Below are 22,726 nucleotides of genomic sequence, written 5' to 3' on the forward strand. Positions count from 1 at the left end.
AAGTACAATCTAGGAGCAAAAACTAGCTGATGAACCATAATGGATTTGTGCATCAACAAGCAGGACGAAGAGGCAGTCCAAACATCAACATTTGTACAAGATGGAGAAAATCTTGAGGCAGCTGTTCCCAGAGGCTTCAGTACCGTAACACCAGCCAAATAGAGCTGTATTTCTTGTAGCACAGACAAATACAACTACCCACCATTGCATACTGTTTCAATGCATGAGCTGTCCTTCACAGTACTAGAAGAAATACAACTGCATTCACACTAGACAGCAAGTATATTGTACCCACCTGAAGATGGGTAAATGCTCACTGGCTCTTTGAATCACATTTAATCATTTCTATACACACAGACAGAATTGAACTTTTAGCTGGGCATTAACATGCTTGTATGCAAAGTATAACGCACAAAACTATTGATATATTAATTTACTTAACCAATTACCATTCCAATTATTTTTACATACCTATTGATTTTTTTTCTAAAGCCCTTGAAGCTTTAGAATCTGAATAATTGTGTTATATTGCAGATTTTATTTGATATAGCATGGTGTCCATATCTACACATATATTCAATTGTACTGTCTCTCCAAGTCTTTTCTGTGTGTACACCAATTGATTCTAAATCCACTTTGAAATTCCGACTTCAGTGACTCGATCGCTAACCCTCCACACACATATACATATGTATTTACGCACTCACTGACCTTCTACAATGGCAAAACTGGTATGCACTTCAATTTAAGTTTTTCATCTATTTTTTGAATCCACCGCAAACACTGTTTTAAAGGCTGAGCTTGATGGACTATTTTTCAGTCTTTTACTTTGTCGCTCGATCCTCTGCTTAGACCTCTATGCATTCAACATAAAGAGGCCTATGCTGAAAATTGGCTGACAGGTAACAAAAGGGCCAAAGTTTTAATGAATGCTAAATTAACTTATTAACATTTACTAGCACAACATATAAATGAAATATAATTTTCTTTAATTTAAACCTAAGCTTTATGTACACATTAACTGAAAACATTTTATGAATAATTCTAAATGAAACACATTTGCCTTTATAAATGTAATATATTACTCACTTTTATGTTGATATATACTGAAACTAATGATTAGCTGTGCCCGGATCTTAATCAAAACTCTACACGCCTAAAATTAATGGGATTAGGTTTGTCACATACAATTTTGACTACAAAATAAGAACAGAAGGTGGTTACCCTTCCCTTATATACAATGACATGAGTGCCAGATATGTGTATACCAATTATATAATACATAAATCACAGTTTCAAATAAGAGAGAAATTAAATACTACTCACCGAAGACTCACTGTCTCTAATAAGAAAGTCTCCCTCCATTCCTCTTTCATTCAGAGCACATTCTGCTTGATGTCTGGTAATGCCCCCATAATACCATCCTTTACCAGCAAAACGTCCTATACAAGAAGGCCCTGTGTAGCTTATTTGATTAATATGTGGAGTGTTCATGGATGGACCATCATTCAAAATTACAACATAGTTTTTTGGAACAAGACCAATTTGCCCACTGGAGTTTTTACATTTCCACCATTCAGGGTCATTTTCTGGTTTCTCAATGACTTCCATAATTTCACCTTTTTCAAAGTTCAGCTCTTCTTCCGTTACAGAACTGAATGGGTATAGTGTCTGAACAATATGGAGGACTTTAGTGTTTTGACCATTGCTCACACAGGCCCCTTTCCTTAAACTAAGAAAACTAGGGGAGTCTGCTGTTGCTTCATCAACTTCCTCCACTACGTAGTTTGAAGGAAACCACCCAACTTGTCCATTGTAAGCCCCACGCCACCAACCATCACTACATTTTTCCATAACGATGACCCTTGATCCTTTCACAAGAGACAGTTCATCATCTCTTTCTGCTATATATGCAAACTTTACATATGCTGGAATGTTTAAATCATAGATTCGGTCAGCATTACTACCATTGGATGGGTACTCTGCATCAGTGCTAGGGGTGGGTGATGCATCTCTGTTGCTGGTCTTTCTTTTTGTTTTCCCTAGGCCTGAAAAAATAAGATTTATTTTACTGTTATCTTTGCAACATGCTTTTAAAATGAAAATGATAAAGCAGGTTAAAATAATCCTTTAGTAATAAAACTGATAAACAGATGAGATAGAATTTATTGTTTGAGACATTCACAGATTATATGGTATACACCTTAGCCTGTGGTCATATTATGTATCTACCCTGCTTTGTTTATTGCACATCTCACACCAATTATCACTGCAGATCTAAAGATAGCCCATCAGAGCTGTTAATGAAGCACCTGGAATGCTCCATTTTGGCTGCCTGATACCAGTTTTATTCATCATGCACATGTGGAAATGGTACACACACTTTGAGCTGAGCTCTCTCCTTCCTGGAAAGAGTGCCAAGCCATGAAGCATCCATGTGTGGATCATTGCTTTGACAATCACAGCACATGGCCTGGTTCACTAAATAGGAAACCGTTCTAGAAAATTACTAAATTACAAGGACCACAAAGGACATCTCTCAGGGCAAATCTCCAAAATGGTTATGTCCCAGAGTTCTTGCCGATGGCACCAAACATTTTACATCAGGCACTTATTAAAAGAAAACACCATAACCACTATAGCCTACTGTACATGAATTAAACAAATCTAGTAAAGATCCCAGGTTGCACCTTCTCAGATGTCAGACAGCCAGATGCAGTGGCAGAACTAATGTATAGAGGGTCGAGGTGCAAGAATTTTTTTTGGGCCGTCTCTTGCACAAAGGTTGCCCCATCTGTTGAACTCCCAACATTGCTATGCATGCTGGTGTTTACCATTAGCCCAAGACTTGACAAATCCCAGGCGCTAGGTCGCCATGGTGACTAGAAATTGTGCCCTGGAGTCTGGGATTTGCCAGCTCTCTAGTTAGTGTGGTCGCCAAGGGAACTTTGACGGAGGCAGACACGGGAAAATATCGGAGCCAGTCCTGACGAGCATTGAGGCAGCCACCGCCCTGAGGAGCATTGTGGGCGGCGCAGAAGGAGCAGTACTCTGCCTGCAGCTGCTCTCTCGCACTGTCTAATGATGCCGGGAGCCGCAATATGACGTCATTCCGGCCCCAGCATCATTACAGAGCGCGATGGAGCAGAGAGGAGCTACACAGGCAGAGTACTGCTCCTTTGCACACAGAAGGAGAGCAGCCCCACTGGACTCCAGGGAAGACCCACTCAGATCTCCCAAAGGTAGGGAGGCTGAGTGGATTTCAATTAAAACAAAAATGTGTTTGAGAGCCTGATAGAGTGAGTGTGAGCCTGTCATGTCAGAGTGTGAGCCTGTCATGTCAGAGTGTGGGTGTGTGTGAGCCTGTCAAGAGTTTGTGTGTGCGTGCGTGCGTGCGTGAGCCGGTCAGAATGTGTGTGTCTGAGAGCCTGTCAGAGTGTGTGTTTGTTTAGGTACCTGGCCCCTCCAATCGCATAAGGAAGGTGTTTTTACTCACCTTTTTCCCAATTTTCCCACGCCGTGACAGTTTTTGCCATGGCTGAGATTATCAATCTTTATGATCTCAGCTAAGCCAATGTTATCCCTTAAGAAAGCATTGGGAGGATTTTGTGCATGTGCAGCAAATGTACCAATTTGCAGCTCCTCATAGAGGTGCATTACATTTATGAATCTCTATGAGGAACATTCAGCGTCTCCATGCAGAGCTTGGAGACACTAAACCTGGGTGCTGCACTAGGACTCTCTAGTGGCCGTCTGAGTGACTGTCACTAGAGGTGTTACTACGCAGCAATGTAAACTCTGCCTTTTTGTGTCCCTTTAAGAATTGCATTTTCTCGTAGTAAATGACTGGCTTCTAACTGTTTAGCTGGCTCCTAGATTCCAAACAAATTTGTCAAGTCCTGCATTAGCCCATCCTTGCATGGTTGTGAGCAGTGTTTGTGCATGTGAATGTAAACATATTTTTGTATAGAGTATGTGTGTGTGCATCTAGGGGTGTATTTGTATGTGGTTTGTTACCACTGAAATGTAGAAGAGGTACTTGTATGTAGTGTTTATGTTTGAATGCAGGGGTGTGTTTGTATGTAGTGTTGGCTTTTACATGCAGGTGTACTTTTGTGTGTAGAGTTGGTCTTTGCATATAATTTTTGTGTTTTAACACAGGGGTGTGTTTGTTTGTAATGTCTGCGTTTGAATACGGGGTTATGTTTGTATGTAGTGTTGGCTTTTCAATGCAGATGTTTGAATGAAGGGGTGTGTTTACATACAAACACACCCCTGCATCCAAATTCTAAAATTATATGCAATGTTTGTTTTTGATTGCAGGGATGTGTTGCATGTTGTGTTGGTGTGTAAACATATATACACTGCCAAATACATACAAACTTACACAGATATTCATACACACACACACACTGACAGAAACACACGCCTGACAGACAGATATAAACACTGACACATACTATATATATATATATATATATATATATATATATATATATATATATATATATATATATATATATATGTAAATATATATGTGTAGCCACCCTCCTGTTAACATACCTTTTGTGTGCAAGTGGCTTCCTTGGGGTCCTGCTGATGCTGGTGAGGTTGATATGAGTGCAGCTGGCTCTCTCTTCGGTCCTCTCCACTCCTGTGCCTTTTCTGACTCCCTCTGATTGTGGGAGAAAGTGACCAGCTGTAGCACAAAGTGGAAGGCAATGCTTCTCTGTGAGAAACACTACACGTGCAGTACAGTGAAGGCCACACGTGCCCTGCCCCCCCAATGGTTCTCTGTGAGAAGCACTGGATTGACTCGGAGACAGTAAGTACTGATCATCTCTTAGAAGAAGAATGGAGCTGCAGCAAGGGTCCCTGCTTGCTGCTGGATTTGAGGTACGTTTAATCATTTAATTAACATAATGTTAAGGGCTAGTGTAATGGGATAGTGATCTAAATGGCATTTTACTCACTCCAGCGTTTTGAATAAAGGTTTTTATCTTGAATGCTAGTGTTCCTTTAAATATATGTGCCTTGGAAATTGTCCCATTGATGTGAGTCCAGAAAAGGTTAGAAACTACTGGTTGAAGGAACACTAAAAAGGGTTAGTTTTAAAGGTGCTGTTTTTACATTACTGTTCACAGTACTTATATCTGTCAAGCCATCAGCTTATGAAACATTAAACATGATCACAGTTGCTCTTTAACAGAAGTGGAAAAGGTTTTTTATGATCAAAGTGGGAAAAATAATTTAAAAATAATGGAATAACATGCTCTGAAATTAACAATCATGGTCAGAGAATAGTGTACTTATTAAAAAGTAAACATACGTTTGCTACCCAGGTTGTATTGGGTTGCTTCCAGACCATCTGTCCTTATGCTAAAATGGAGATGATAATGATCCCAAGGCACACCAAGGTTTGTACATAAAAAAAAGCATTTACTCATGCATTGAAAAAATACATCAATAGGTTTTGACAGAAAGAAATTGCATAAAGTAGTGCATATCCAATCTATAATACCAATACCACAATAATAATATATTAATAAAGTACCAAATGAAAATACCCATTAAAAAGGTATACTTCCACTGGGGGGCCTTAGAACTTATGTGCAAACCTTGGTGTGCCTTGGGATCATTAATATCTCTATTGTATATATATATATACATCCGGTGTGGGAACGGATTTTTCCTTGAAGAGCACCCAGTACTTTTTATACTACATCACTTCTCACTTCTTTCACTAGAGCTTTTCTTATAATTATATATTGATATGTAAAATATTTGGATTAGAAATTAGTTACATCAGTATAATCAAATTGGAGCTATTGTGGTTCAATAGAATTAGTATGCATTTGAACAGTCAACGTGATAAAGGATATGAGAAAATGAAAATGAATAAGTGGGGCTTACAATTTCTACACCACTAGCCAAGTTTTAAAAGGTAGATGCCGCTTCAATCCTGGAGTATCCCTGTACCACTCGCCATGGCTAAATTTCCACTCACCAATGGCGAGTGGAAATTTTTAACTTCCGCGACCCATGACAGTTCCTCGCTCAGTGCATTGGAAGCACCTTTAGTGGCTGAAACACAGAGTCACTAGAGGTGAATTTAACCCTGCAATCTAAAACTGCAGTTCTATAGATGGTCACTGCATCCAGACCATTTCAGTGAGATTAAGTGGTTTGGGTGCCCCTTTAAACAAGTAAGCAAGCAATATCAGTGTGGCTTCCATAGCACATATAAATGGTGCTATGATATAGCACATATCAAAGGCAATAAATAAATAAACAGTGTGACTACAGGTGCTTAAATGAATAGTTCTCCACTTTCTAGCAAAATAATATCCAGGAGCACATATAAAATTGGGGAAAACACTTTGCCATTATGCTGAGCATGCCTTCTCGCGATAATACGCAACACTTTCAAGATTTTGTGATATAGTCAAAATGCATATAGTAAGATACAGATTTTACACCTGCATATCCATCCTCCTTTCTAGATACACTGCAATTTCCCATTAAAATGTTTAGTCAGCAAATAAGGCAATTAGAAACATAGAAACATAGAATGTGGCGGCAGATAAGAACCATTCGGCCCATCTAGTCTGCCCAGTTTTCTAAATACTTTCATTAGTCCCTGGCCTTATCTTATAGTTAGGATAGCCTTATGCCTATCCCATGCATGCTTAAACTCCTTTACGGTGTTAACCTCTACCACTTCAGCTGGAAGGCTATTCCATGCATCCACTACCCTCTCAGTAAAGTAATACTTCCTGATATTTTTAAACCTCTGCCCCTCTAATTTAAGACCTCTTGTTGTGGTAGTTTTTCTTCTTTTAAATATAGTCTCCTCCTTTACTGTGTTGATTCCCTTTATGTATTTAAATGTTTCTATCATATCCACCCTGTCTCGTCTTTCCTCCAAGCTATACATGTTAAGATCCTTTAACCTTTCCTGGTAAGTTTTATCCTGCAATCCATGAACCAGTTTAGTAGCCCTTCTTTGAACTCTCTCTAAGGTATCAATATCCTTCTGAAGATAGGGTCTCCAGTACTCCAAGTGAGGTCTCACCAGTGTTCTGTACAATGGCATGAGCACTTCCCTCTTTCTACTGCTAATACCTCTCCCTATACAACCAAGCATTCTGCTAGCATTTCCTGCTGCTCTATTACATTGTCTGCCTACCTTTAAGTCCTCAGAAATAATCACCCCTAAATTCCTTTCCTCAGATGTTGAGGTTAGGACTCTATCAAATATTCTGTACTCTGCCCTTGGGTTTTTACGTCCAAGATGCATTATCTTGCACTTATCCACATTAAATGTCAGTTGCCACAACTCTGACCATTTTTCTAGTTTACCTAAATCATTTTCCATTTGGCTTATCCCTCCGGGAACATCAACCCTGTTACATATCTTAGTATCATCCGCAAAAAGATACACCTTACCATCAAGACCTTCTGCAATATCACAATTAAAAATATTAAAGAGAATGGGTCCAAGTACAGATCTCTGAGGTACCCCACTGGTGACAAGCCCAAGCTTCGAATATACTCCATTGACTACAACCCTTTGTTGCCTGTCACTCAGCCACTGCCTTACCCATTCAACAATATTGGAATCCAAACTCAAAGATTGTAGTTTATTGATAAGCCTTCTATGTGCAACAGTGTCAAAATCCTTACTGAAATCTAGGTAAGCAATGTCTACTGCACCACCCTGATCTATAATTTTAGTTACCCAATCAAAAAAATCAATAACATTAGTTTGGCATGATCTCCCTGAAGTAAACCCATGTTGTCTCTGATCTTGAAATCCATGTGTTTTTTAGATGTTCAACAATCCTACCCTTTAACATGGTTTCCATCACTTTACCCACTACTGAAGTAAGGCTTACTGGCCTATAGTTGCCCGACTCCTCCCTACTACCTTTCTTGTGAATGGGCACAACATTCGCTAACTTCCAATCTTCTGGGACTACTCCTGTTATCAATGATTGGTTAAATAAATCTGTTAATGGTTTTGCTAGTACACCACTAAGCTCTTTTAATAGCTTTGGGTGTATTCCATCAGGTCCCATTGACTTATTTTTCTTTACTTTTGACAGTTGAAATAGAACCTCTTCCTCTGTAAACTCACGTGTAATAAATGACTCATTTATCCTTTTTCTTAACTGAGGTCCCTTTCCTTAACCCCTTCAGGACCGGCCTGTTTTTGCGATGTTTGTACGTTAAGGACCAGAGCAGTTTTAACACTTTTGTGGTGTTTGTGTTTAGCTGTAATTTTCCGCTCTCTCATTTACGGTTCCCATACAAGTTATATATTGTTTTTTTCAAGACAAGAAGGGCTTTCTTTACATACCAGTATTTATATTATGTCATATATTGTATTTAAAAAAAATAATGAAATATGGTGAAAAAAAAAAAAAAAAAAAACATGTTTTTGGACTTTTACTTGAAAAATCTTTTACTTATCTACAAAAGCTAATGAAAAAAACTGCTAAATAGATTCAAAATTTTGTCCCGAGTTTAAAAACACCCAGTGTTTACATGCTTTATTGCTTTTTTTTGCAAGTTATAGGCCTATAAATACAAGTAGGAAATTGCTGTTTCAATATATATATATTTTAAATGTATCAATAGTGACATTGTTACACCGTTATCTGTCATAAATCCCCGAAACACACCTAACATGTACATATTTTTTAAAGTAGACAACCCAGGGTATTTAAAATGGGGTATGTCCAGTCTTTTTTAGTAGCCACCTAGTCACAAACACTGGCCAAAGTTAGCATTTATATTTGTTTGTGTGTTAAAAATGCAAAAACCGCTAACTTTGGCCGGTGTTTGTGACTAAGTGGCTACTAAAAAAGGCTGAACATACCCCATTTGCAATACCTTGGGTTGTCTTCTTTTGTAAATGGTATGCCATCATGGGGCTAATTCTCATTCCTTGGCTACCATACGCTGTCAAAGGCAACCTAACCAATCTGACAAATTTCAATAAAAAAAATCAAGCCTTATATTTGACCCTGTAACTTTCACAAACACTATAAAACCTCTACATGTGGGGTACTGTTATACTCAGGAGACTTCGCTGAACACAAATATTAGTGTATCAGAACAGTAAAATATATCACAGCAATAATATCCTCAGTGAAAGAGCTGTTTGTGTGTGAAAAATGCAAAAAACTTCACTTTCACTGACAATATCATCGCTGTGATATGTTTTACTGTTTTGAAACACTAATTTTTGTGTTCAGCGAAGTCTCCCGAGTAAAACAGTACCCCCATGTACAGGATTTAGGGTGTCATAGAAAGTTACAGGGTTAAGCACAGTGCTAGCAAATTAAATTATCTGGACTTTTGGCCTGGGTTGGCAGGCAGGTCCCTCAAATTGCAATCATTAAAATTACTTAATTAGGTAAAAATATTACATAAATATGCACGTAGAATTTTAATATATATACATATTTATATATTTGACGTCTACGTGTATATTTATGAAATTATTAATGTAATTTTGTATGTGGACATATGTATATTTCGTATTATTTTTATTTATTTATTTATACATAGATATATATATCATTACATTCTAAGTGTATTTTGATATAAATATATATATATCAATATCAAAATACTGTTAGAATAAAATTGAATATATATAATTTTTTTTTAATTATTAAAAATTATTTTTATTTTTTGTTATTTATTTTTATTAACATATTATTTGTATTTTATAATAATATATATATACCATATATATAGTTATTATATATATTGTATATATTCGTGTGTAATTTAAATATAAGTGTATTTTTATATTAATATACGTATATATAAATATAAAAATACACTTAGTGTGACATTATATATATGATACATATACATATATTATATATATAGATATAATACATGTATATATATCATATATATATACACATATTATAATTTTTTTTACACTGATTGTTTTTTTTTTTAACTTTATTTTTTTGATTTTTCACTTGCAGGGAGACTGCCTGTCAGCACAGACAGTCCCCCTGCAGGCAGATACAAAGACCCCTATTGCGGTCATGTGATCGAGTGATCACATGGCCGTGGGGTCCTGATCTGCCGAGGGGGGACTGCCCGGGCAGACAGGCAGTCCCCCTGGACCGGGAGGAGAGCTGATCGCCGCCGTGGGACCGACGGCGATCAGGTAAGTAGCCCAAAACCGTTATGACGGTTCAGGACCGTCAGCGGTCCAAACGCACGTTTTACCGCTGACGGTCCTGAACCGTCAGCGGTCCTGAAGGGGTTAATTTTCTTTCCTTTTTTTTTTTTAATTCTTTATTTTTGCGTGCATAATGATGACAAACATTCCGGCACTGCCACAACAGCAGGTACTTAATTTTCATCTGTAAATACCGAACAAAAATATTCATTGAGGCAGTCAGCTAGACCTTTATCCTCATCTACATACCTTCCTTCTTTTGTTTTTAATCTAACTAATCCTTGTTTTACTTTTCTTTTCTCATTTATGTATCTAAAAAAAGTTTGTCCCCCTTTTTTTACTGACTGTGCTATTTTCTCTTCTGTGTGTGATTTGGAAGCTCTTATAACTTGCTTAGCCTCTTTCTGCCTAATCTTATAGGTTACATAGTTACATAGTTAGATAGCTGAAAAGAGACTTGCGTCCATCAAGTTCAGCCTTCCTCACACCTGTTTTTTGCTGTTGATCCAAAAGGCAAAAAAAAAAAAAAAAAACCCCAGTTTGAAGCACAATTTTGCAACAAGCTAGGACAAAAAATTCCTTCTTGACCCCAGAATGGCAGTCAGATTTATCCTTGAATCAAGCAGTTATTACCCTACATTGAAAGATTATATCCTTGAATATTCTGTCTTTGCAAGTATGCATCTAGTAGCTGTTTGAACATCTGTATGGACTCTGATAAAACCACTTCTTCAGGCAAGTGGTCATTCTGTCTTCCTCATTCTGTTTTTTTTTTATAATTACTAAATGCTAACTTTTTGTTTTTTACTTTTTTGGCCAAATCTGCGGTGTACCACAGTGGTTTCTTGAATCTTTTGCTTTTACTGACAAGCCTAATGCAATTTTCTGTTGCCTTCAGTAGTGCAACTTTTAAATAATCCCATTTCTTGTGGACTCCATTTAAATGGCTCCAGTCTGATAATGACTCCTTTACACATATTCTAATTTTAGAAAAGTCTGTTTTTCTAAAGTCTAAAACTTTTGTTTTTGTGTGGTGTGACTCAGTCACTGTTCTTATATTAAACCACACTGACTGATGATCACTGGATCCTAAACTTTCACCTACAGTAATATCTGATACCAAATCTCCATTTGTTAACACTAAATCTAGTATGGCCTCTTTACGAATTGGCTCCTCAACGACTTGTTTTAGAGACAATCCCAGTAGGGAGTTTAGAATATGTGTGCTCCTGGCACAAGTAGCTATTTTTGTTTTCCAATTCACATCAGGAAGATTAAAGTCACCCATGATGATAACTTCCCCCTTCATTGTCATTTTAGCCATTTCTTCAACTAGTAGTTATCTAACTCTTCAATTTGTCCTGGGGGCCTATAAATCACACCTACACGAGTTACTGTGTGATTACCAAATTCTAACGTAACCCAAACGGACTCTATGTTCGCCTCACTAACCTTTATTAGGCTAGATTTTATGCTATCCTTTACATACAGGGCCACCCCTCCCCCTTTCTTGCCTTCCCTGTCTTTTCTATATAAAGAGTACCCTGGTATTGCTATGTCCCAGTCATTTTTCTCATTATACCATGTCTCAGTAACAGCGACTAAATCTATACTATCAGTTGCCATTATTGCCACAAGTTCATGGATCTTCTTCCCTAAACTGCGAGCATTTGTAGACATGACTCTAAGCTTATCATTTTTTAACACACTTGACTTGCTACAGACACCTTCTGTCCTTGTTTTGGGGGACAATTGGATTGATGTTTTATCACCCTTTTGGCCCCCCCCCCTCCTAGTTTAAACACGTCCTAGCAAAGCCTCTGAACTGCTCACTGAGAACATTTGTTCCCTTTTGAGAAAGATGCAAACCATCTTTTTGTACAGTTTATTTCCATTCCAAACAGAGCTACCATGAGCAATAAAGCCAAATCCTTGCTCCCGACACCATTCACCAAGCCACAAGTTAAAGTCCCTAATACGCATCCGCCTGTCGTTCTGAGTGTTATGCACAGGCAGAACTTCAGAGAATGACAGTGTGGAAGCAACCTGCCGAATATCATTGGCAAAAACACTAAAAACTTCCTTAACCTCTGAAACCTCATTGCAAGCCAAGTCATTTGTCCTTAAATGGACAAGTACATCCAATTCCCCTTCCTGCTTTGCTTGCTTAACAATATTACAGATACGTCTCCTGTCTCTGTGAGCAGTAGCTCCGGGAAGACACCTCACAAGACCACCATTGTCCATCTCCACACCTCTTATGATGGAATCCCCCAACAACTGCTTTATATTAGGCCTCACCATAGTCTTCAAGCCTCTCTGCACAACACCACTAGCCTCAGTGCCTCTCTGCACAACACCACTAGCCTCAGTGCCTCTCTGCACAACACCACTAGCCTCAGTGCCTCTCTGCACAACACCACTAGCCTCAGTGCCTCTCTGCACAACACCACTAGCCTCAGTGCCTCTCTGCACAACACCACTAGCCTCAGTGCCTCTCTGCACAACACCACTAGCCTCAGTGCCTCTCTGCACAACACCACTAGCCTCAGTGCCTCTCTGCACAACACCACTAGCCTCAGTGCCTCTCTGCACAACACCACTAGCCTCAGTGCCTCTCTGCACAACACCACTAGCCTCAGTGTCTCTCTGCACAACACCACTAGCCTCAGTGCCTCTCTCCACAACACCACTAGCCTCAGTGCCTCTCTGCACAACACCACTAGCCTCAGTTCCTCTCTGCACAACACCACTAGCCTCAGTGTCTCTCTCCACGACACCACTACACTCTGAAAGTGCAGAAAATGAATTATGTAGAGCAACAGACTGTGCAATATGCCTTTTATCCACAACTCCAAGTCTACCAGATCCTACAGTAATCCATCTGCCATTCCTAGTATGTCTCTGCGGCAGTGGCTTTGCAGCAGTTCCAGCCTGAGTTTGTTTACCAGATAATTTACAAATCTCAGACTTCAAAAATACAATCTCCTGCTGCAAGATAGAGAACTGTCTACAGATTAGACAACAACCAAACCTCCAAAAAGTGGAACGTGAAACAAATGCAAAGCAACTATTACACTGAACTAAGTCTGCCATTCCAATGAGGTGAATAATTTAAATCAAACAAACCTTAACTTTTTATTTATCCTCCTGAATACCTCAGATTACCTCCAGGTTATCTCCAGAATATCTCCAACCACACACACACTTAGAAGCAACACTTAGATGAAGCAACACTTAAATTAATCCAAAGGTATAACAGCTGGGGATCTCACACCCCCTTGACACACAGTGACTAAGACAAGCAGACAAAAAACCCTGCCAAGAAACGCAGGTACAGACTAGCCACAAACTCAGTCAGACCCACCGAAGGGACGACCCTGGAACAGCAGGTCCTGAAATCGTAAGAGACACCCAGCCCCACAGGCAGACGAGAGGCAATAGACCCAGGCAGCAACAGTCACCCCCAGACAGGGCGTGAAACCCGAAAGATGGTTGATTATACCCCTATGCCTCCCTGCCTCCCTTCCCCCCCCCCCCCCCCCCCAAAACGATAAAAACTGTCAAATTGAAAATAATAATAAAAAATGTTTAGTCAAACAACAATTAGGACATACATGTCATGGCCGGTCCAAGATTTATGACGGTTATGCTCCTGGGCAGCAGCTACTATTTATTGCTGGCAATTTAATTTCAGTCAACTTCGGGTAATTTTAAGGCTGGATAGGAGACTACATTCTGCTATTCAAACAGAGTTGTTGACGGTAGGGCCTAAGCTAAGATAAAAGAAACACTAACCCTAAAATAAATGTAATAAAAAGGTACACGTAAAATGCATTCAAGTCTGTGTTAATAGAAAATAATAACTCTGGGATAACATGTTCCAAAAACATGAGTGTTGGCTGTTTTTGGTGAAATAATTTATGTACCGTATATACTCGAGTATAAGCCAAGTTTTTCGGCACATTTTTTTGTGCTGAAAAAGCCCCCCTCGGCTTATACTCGAGTCACTGTCTGTATTATGGCAACTTACAAAGGCAACGTGCACCATTGTTAGCACCATGGTTAGCTTAGAGAACAAGCAAATACACTAATATAATTTACTGATGGTGTAACAGAGTTCCCTGTACCCCGGCTGGGTACCTCTGCCAAAGGCCGATTCCTAGCTGGAACAGGAGACAAACCGCATTGCTTCTGCCTCTCCAGTCGCCGTGACTTTATCTGTAAGAGCTGTTTGGCCGCTTCTGGACGGCCATAGAGGTAAACAGAGCTGCAACCCTGTCTCGGGATCTGATGGGCGGTCGGAGACGCGGAAGCCGGAGAATGAGTTGGACACCCTTGGACGCAACCTTGGCAAAGAAGCCTGATAATCTTGACTCTGGCCCGTCTAGGCCTGAGGCCAACAAGGGTGCTGCCCCTGTGCATCATCCATGTAAGTGGAGAACCGATTGCCACAGGCGGCGGAGGAGCAGCAAGGCCTTCAGCTTTTCCCCGGTTGTAAAAGACTCGGACTCCAAAAGAGTTAGTGGCCCCAGCGATGCCGACCTTCAATCAGGCCTGGAGCTGGGGGGATGACCTGGCTTGCTACAGGCTACCCACTACTATCTACTAAGACCCTACACCACTGCCACGATTCCCCATTTTTGGTATCGGATGAACGAGCTCGGTGTGGTTGCTTTTTTGCCACCCAGCGGAATTTCCCCTTATATGTCCGGACGCTTTCCTGACCCAACAAGCTGCCAACAAGTTATCAGATTCAGCAATTCTCCTAAACTGACTCATAATCCTGCAGACTGTGAGGAATTAATCAAATGTGTTAAATAATTATGTAGATTTCCTGTGAGAAGCTTGATGATAACATCCTTATTTAAAAAAAAAAAAAAAAAGATGTCTTACCCAACGTATCCTTCAAATTTTTAACAAGGGATCCTTTTTTTAAGCTATTCTTTCGTTCAACATAGTTTGATGGCACATATCCAGTTTTGTTTGCAGCATTCCTTACTCTCCACCATGTTTTGGAGTCATCAAGTAGCCACAGGCGTTCATTTTTTTTTATAGCAAGTTCTTGATCCTGTTGTGCCGTATAATCCCACTTGGCAATGACAATGACCTCCTCTGTCATCTTTCATGGAGTCAATCTGCCAAGAAGACATTAAAACCTTTTGTTTATTTACATACAAATATACACACAAATATATAAAATAAATAATATATATATATATATATATATATATACACACACACACAAACATGCTCCATATTACACTACATTGTATAACAATTATTAGTTGAAAAATTCCAATAACAAAAACACAGTACTTTATAAATGTAAGCACATGTATTACAGAATGCATCATACATTTTCTGAACGTAAAGGGATACTCCAAGTTCCATGACCACTTTAATAATGTGAAATGGTCATAGCGCCTGGAGTCTGAATGTGGGCCGTTTTGCTGTGGAACGCTTAATGCTGCACATACAGAATTTAACCTCTATGCTGCCGGAGGTGTAACTTCAGCAACACCTTTGTGGCGTCATTAGTAAGCCAGAAATAAGAATTTTGGACCGGCTAATGTGAAATCTGTGCACATTTAGCACAGCATGTTAGACAGCACTTTCCCTTTAGCCACCCATTTCCTCCCCTAAGCCCCTGGCAATCAGACAGATCAACGGAGGAGAAGCGGGTGGAGGGGAGAACTTGGCTCTGGAGCAGAGGTACGTTTATGCAAAAGTTACTCTAACCAAAACCAGTTATTTCAAGTATTTTCTTTTTTTTTTTTTAAATGGATTTTGATTGGAGTAACCCTCTAAAGGTTTTGAAGAGTCATTCAAAATGTAATTCTTTGGAAACAAAAAATTAAAGAAAAAAAAATGCCTGACACAGAGTTATTAGCATTAAAGCGACACCGTCATGGCCAAATCCCGTTTTTTTTAACCCGCCTCCACTATCTCTAATTGACCCCCTAGTCACCCAAAATGCCCCTAAGCCCCCCATATTACCTATTTTTATTTTTATTTTTTTCTGCCCAGATCTATATTCAGGGCGCCGCCATCTTGGTGTGGGTAGATCAAGTCCCTGTGGGACAAGTCATCTGCCCACACTAGATAGCACTGAGATTCCCGCACATGCCCAGTTAAACACTTGGACATGCGAACGGGAATTTCATCTATTCATTCATTCATCAGAAAGACGTATGAACGACTAGGAATTTCAGACGAACAAACTAACACTGAGTATCAGTGTTCGTTTTTTCGTGCAGTTTATTACAAGGAGGGAGCTACCGGCGCGCAGCTCCCTCCTTGAAATCCATCCAATCACAGTGCTCTGTGTAATTTTACACAGTGTGGGAAAGTTCTTTGGAATTTTCCCACGCTGTGTAAAATGACAAAGAGCACTCTGATTGGCTTAAACCAACCAATCAGAGTGTTCTTAGCCTAATTGCAGGGCGGAGCAAGGCTTTATAAGCCTTCCCCCGCCCTGCAGAGCTCAGTCTGCGCGGAGCCCTCCATGGGTGAAGATGGATTAATATTTTTAGCGTCTGTTTTTTTCTTTTTCATCGGGATTTTTTTTTGCGCTCAGGTTTTTTATTTTATTTTAAGTTCGACGGGTATGATGGCTTTTTATTTGGCCCTTTTTGGGGCTGAAAAATGAAGATTTTAGAAAAAAGAAGACGTCAAATGGCAAGTTTAATTTTTGTTTACAGGTTAGTTATTTTATTGCCCCCTCACTATTTTTAGGGTGAAGGGGTAGATATGGGATAGTTTTATTTGGGGGGGGGGGGGGTGACTAGGGGCTTGGGACCTCTAGTCACCTTGAATGTGGAGGGGATTTTTCTTTAGGGCCCCCACCTGCCGCTCAGGGGTGGGGGCCGTGGACAGTAGGTCCCCCCCTTATTGTTTTTTTTTTTTTAGGGCCCCCACCCACCGCTCAGGGGTGGGGGCCAGGGGAGGAGGACAGTAGGTCCCTCCCTTATTGTTTTTTATGGCCCCCACCCACTGCTCAGGGGTGGGGACCAGGGGGGGAGGACAGTAGGCCCCCCCACCATTCTTATATAGGGCCCCCACCCATCACTCAGGGGTGTGGGCCGGGGGGGAGGACAGTAGGCCCCCCCTATTGTATTTTAGGGCCCCCACCCACCGCTCAGGGGTGGGGACCAGGGGGGAGGACAGTAGGCCCCCCACCATTCTTATATAGGGCCCCCACCCACCGCTCAGGGGTGTGGGCCGGGGGGGAGGACAGAAGGTCTCCCCCCCCCTTATTGTGTTTTAGGGCCCCCACCCACCGCTCAGGGGTGGGGGCCAGGGGGGGAGGACAGTAGGTCTCTCCCCCCCCCACCCCCCCCTTATAGTTTTTTTTTTTTTTTTTTTTAACAGTGAGCAGCCACCGGTTGCTCACTGTTTAATAGACATGCCCCTACTCGCAGTATAGCAAATAGGGGCTGAATTTACTAATACCAAGTAATCAATTTAGGTATTTCAGCCTTGTAGTAGATAACTCCCTAATACCGTGGGAATTAGGGAGTTATCTACTAAGCAGCTGCAAGATGCAGCCACAGCACGAATAGGATTGGAGTTTCATTCATTCGAACAAAGTCCCGAATTGCTTCCTAACACGAATGGAGAAACTGTTCTCATTCTGTTAGGATGCAATTCGGCAGTTTTGCCGGCGTTCTGTCTAAGTGACAGGACGTTCGGCAATACTGACAGGAAGCATCGTGGGAACAGGGAGGAAAGGTGAGAATTGTGGGAAAATTGCTCTGACCAGCAGAAATGAAGCACACTTTGCTCCTCCGCTGGTCAAAGCTGGTCAAGCGGAGGAAACCTCCATAAGGCAAAGAGTCCCTACTTTGTCTTATGATTTTAAAGAAAACTAAAGAAGACAGTAAGAAAAGAAGAACAGATCCTGAGAGAGGGGGAGAAGAGGAAGAGATTGAGGAAAGGTAAGTTCAGCATGACAGTGCCGCTTTAAAGCAATACTATAGTGTCAGGAACACACACATAACAAGAATAACTATTTAAGTGTCCGGCACCCCCACTGTGCAGTAAAACAGTGTTTAAGCTAATTTTTTCTTCCACACCGTGCGGGTCTTGCTGCAGCTGGCAATGCCTCTACAGCTGAGATCAAACTTTATGAATTTAGCCAATCTAGTGCTTTCCCACAGAAAAGTATTAGGAGGCTATTGTGCATGCGCGGCAAAAAGCTGTGCAGCGCCAATTAGCATCGCCTCATAGAGATGCATTGATTCAATGCATCTCTATTAGGAACGTTCGCCATCTCCATGCAAGACACTATGCAGCACTGGTCTAGGAAGCACCTCTAGTGGCCACTAAAGGTGTTCCTAGGCAGCAGGCAGAGTTTACATTAAAAAGCATGCAGGGACAGGCTATAGACACCAGAAACACTATGTTAAGCTGTAGTGGTTCTGTTACCCTAGTGTCCTTTTAAGTCATTCTTAGCCCTGCAATGACATTTAAAAACTAATTAAAAACAATACAATAAAAACAAAATCCGTAACTCAAAAGAAGAAGTACAGAAACAGAAACAAAGCTTTGAGTGATGCATTGCTTCTGTTACTGCAGTTAATTTCTATGAAACTTTAACCTTTACGTTATTTATTGAGGCAGACAGGCATATATTATGGGACATTTAAATGTCACAAACCTTTAGTTCCACAGGCTTAGCTCACTGGAGCGTGCATTTCTTGAATATGTGAATTAGGTAAACAAGTAAAACATTTTTGAGTAAATAATTATGAATGATCTATCAAAAAAGGAACAAGATGAATAGTTTGTAATATTTACAAACCAATTGGAAGAAGAGTTATGTATTTTGCTATGTTATGAACTAAAGAAATGCATGATTTATAGTGGTTTTACATTAGCTTTAGGTCTGATGAAGTGTCCATTGTGCTCTCAACAAATCAAATAAAAATCATCACATTGACCATAAACTGATACATAATGGATTGAATAAATGTACAGCTTAAATCATGCTGTAGTGGTTATAATGCAAGAAGAGCCCTGGGGTTTAGTTTGACTTCTTACATGAATTTGGCAAAGCACTACTCCCTGCCTCCTCACAGTTGGAAACTCTGCCAATGAGTTAAAGGAACACTATAGTCACCTAAATTACTTTAGCTAAATAAAGCAGTTTTAGTGTATAGATCATTCCCCATGCAATTTCACTGCTCAATTCACTGTCATTTAGGAGTTAAATCACGTTGTTTCTGTTTATGCAGCCCGAGCCACACCTCCCCTGGCTATGATTGACAGAGCCTGCATGAAAAAAAAAAACTGGTTTCACTTTCAAACAAATGTAATTTACCTTAAATAATTGTATCTTAATCTCTAAATTGGACTTTAATCACATAAAGGAGGCTCTTGCAGGGTCTAGCAAGCTATTAACATAGCAGGGGATAAGAAAATCTTAATTAAACAGAACTTGCAATAAAGAAAGCCTAAATAGGGCTCTCTTTACATGAAGTGTTTATGGAAGGCTGTGCAAGTCACATGGAGGGAGGTGTGACTAGGGTTCATAAACAAAGGGATTTAACTCCTAAATGGAAGAGGATTGAGCAGTGAGGCTGCAGGGGCATGTTCTATACACCAAAACTGCTTCATTAAGCTAAAGTTGTTCAGGTGACTATAGTGTCCGTTTAAGCACGGTGGTTACTAAACAATCTGACTACTTCATTGGAGTGCACGCTGGCTCCATAACCAATACAAACTGTTGTAGTGGTTATGGTGCTTGGAGTGTTCCTTTAACATCTACCTTAAAAATCTCTAACTGCAAACTCAGATTTTTTGGCATGTGAAATGTGCTACAATGGTTTCTACCAACCTCATTATTAGGAGCATCAGAAAACAATCGTCCAGGTCATGTCAAAGACTAAATCAGGACCTAGATCATCAAACCTGGCCCTGCAATTCAAGTAATAGCCCACCAAAGTTGTCAAACCCAATAGAGCAGCAAGTAGGATGGTGCTGGTTACTCATATATGATATTCAGAAAAAAATATGTCTTAATATAAGAAAAAAAATATTCATCATAAATATAATATTCTAAGAAATACATAGCTAGATGCTATATTCTATATGCTCAGTTTGCTGTATATTTAATATACATGCCGTGTTTAATGCCCAGTGGAAGATTACTAGCCATTTATTTACACACATAATTAAATCTTATTTAGAATTATTCTAAATTATATAGATATTTCAAATCGAAACTATCCCTGGTGAGAATAAAACCACCACTGGTGAGTAATGCTATGGTTTTCAGTGGCGAGTAACTTTTACTGTCTGGTTAGTAGCATACGACTATTTTTTTTTTTTGCCCTCTTATATAGATTGCATCACGTTGCATCGTGCAACAGCAGGTGTTCTGAATTTTAACTGACAAAAGAAGAAAAAGAAATACACCTAAACTGCACAAAGATCTACAGGAAAACCACAATCTTGAAGCTTAAACGTGTGAGTATGGGAGTATTTTACACAAGCCGAAATTAGGGAAATGCCATTAGATCCTGCCTAGTAAAACATTCTAGCAAGTATATATTCACTATGAACTTTATTTACAAAACAGTGAGTTGACAATATCCTTAGACATCCTAGATGAGACTTGGAGATTTTTCCAATTTGGTTATTTCACCCAATATTTAGCAATTCAGAGTTTAATAAATAATCTCAACTATTTAGTGAATAAACTCTTGTGTTTTTCAAATAATATTTCAATTCATCATTTCAGCCATCAGAACTATATTCTAGTCTGGTTGTACCGGTCAGTGGAGGTGGAGTACAAAGAAAAGCTAGAACGTCGCAGCTGTCAACTAATCAGAGGGATTTCCAGTAGCAATTAAAGATGTACTGTACTTATACAAAAGTTTCTTGAAGAAGAAGAAAAAACTACTAAATCTTTTTCTCTAAACCAATGTTGTAATTGTTATGATGCCAAGAGTACCCTGGCCTGGTTCATCGATAATGGGGCAAACCACTTAGCAATGTTTTTCCCTATTACCTGGGTCCCTGAGGCTCCTTTAGAAGCCTGAGGCCAATGATGGTCCCACGGTGCATCAATATCTGCACATAATCAGCATTAGCCAACCAGAGCTCTTCTGTGGATTAATGACGGCCCAATGCCATAGCTAGAGGTGGAGATACACCTCTGACAGCAAAGGGGTTAAACTCAGTACATACAAACTATAGGCACCATGGCAATTTCAAATCACTACTGAATAGCTACTTGAGTCTTAAATTTTAAATTCTCTTAGAAATTCTCACTTGAGAAAATAACCCTGATAATGTACCATCATGCAGACTGAGCATAATCTTTAGTTCTAACTGCCCATTCAAAACAACAGTTTTTATTTAGGTCTGTTTGAATTGGTAATAAAAATGGCAGTCAGCATAAGATAATTTGTAGTTAAGGGCATCTTGTTTTGTATGGAGCCATATTGGTTATAGAAAGACCATTTAGGACATACCTTCTCCATACTTCACAGTTACACACTTGCATTAGCAGCATAGGTGCATATAATTAATCAATTTCAAATAACTCTTGCACACAGTAACTTTCTAAGAATCACTCCTGCTTCATACCTGTGTAGTCTGGGTAACTTAATACTGAGAGTAAAAGCATAACACAGTTTGGCGAGATTACGTTTTTTTTAAATTGTGGTACATTTGCTGTAAAAGTGAACATTTGCCAGTGCAAAATATTTGTGACATAATTACAGACAATAATTAGTGAAATAAGGGATTATATATATATATGCAATTAAACTGTGAATTGTTTGGCATTTGTTATTTCTTAAAATGGATTATAGTAAAAGAGTAAACAGAGAAAAGGGCACAAAATAACAGTGAAGTATTGCATAAAACCAATTATACGTGGTAATATAGGCACCAATTGGGAGCAGTTCTGATAAACTTTTGTTGGATAGGAATTCTCCAAATAATAGAGTAGAGAAAAAAAAAAAAAGTATAATTCCCATAATTATAGAGTGCCTTTTTATGCCAGTTACAACATACTCTCTTTTAAAAACGCACAGGAATTAATCTATACAATGTTCTAGCAGATTTCCTAGGCTTTGTAGAGACTGGGATAACAACGTGTTAAAAAAAATGTCTTTCTGGGGGGGCGGAGCCTGAACACCGAAGCGAACGGTCACAAGCATGGAGAGCTCCAAGACTCACACGGGGAAAAACGCTCAGAATAACCTCCCTCACACTCCAACCAAACGGCAAACACCCTAGTACCACATGGGGAGAAAGGGGAAGAAAACGATACCAAACAAGCTCACCCGGGACACACGATCGGGGAGATGTGGAGGCAAACACGAGGAGCCACTGAAACAAGCATGGCGGCGTTACATGGCGGGTGCTCGGATTTCTCGGAGGATATGTCTGACGACGCAGAGGAGGAGCACCCACAGCCCTCTAACCCACCACGGAAGATGAAACACTGAGGACTGGAGGCAGGCTCAGAACCGATTACCACAGCGGTTATGA

The 22,726-nt window shown here is 39.8% G+C and overlaps 1 protein-coding gene across 3 annotated transcripts in view; it reads right to left on the reverse strand.

The window, feature by feature from the left end:
* NCK2 (NCK adaptor protein 2) overlaps positions 1-22,726 on the reverse strand; it is an 89,236-nt gene that overhangs the window by 19,214 nt on the left and 47,296 nt on the right. For all 3 annotated transcript variants that reach the window (XM_063458231.1, XM_063458240.1, XM_063458247.1), the window contains exons 2-3: positions 15,113-15,354; positions 1,327-2,048 (exon numbers count right to left, since the gene is read on the reverse strand). In XM_063458231.1, the coding sequence (XP_063314301.1) occupies positions 1,327-2,048; positions 15,113-15,338 (948 nt within the window). In that variant the 5' untranslated portion in view covers positions 15,339-15,354. The remainder of the gene's footprint in view (positions 1-1,326; positions 2,049-15,112; positions 15,355-22,726) is intronic.

The sequence above is a fragment of the Pelobates fuscus genome, chromosome 1 (genome assembly GCF_036172605.1).
Source record: "Pelobates fuscus isolate aPelFus1 chromosome 1, aPelFus1.pri, whole genome shotgun sequence".
NCBI lineage: Eukaryota > Metazoa > Chordata > Amphibia > Anura > Pelobatidae > Pelobates > Pelobates fuscus.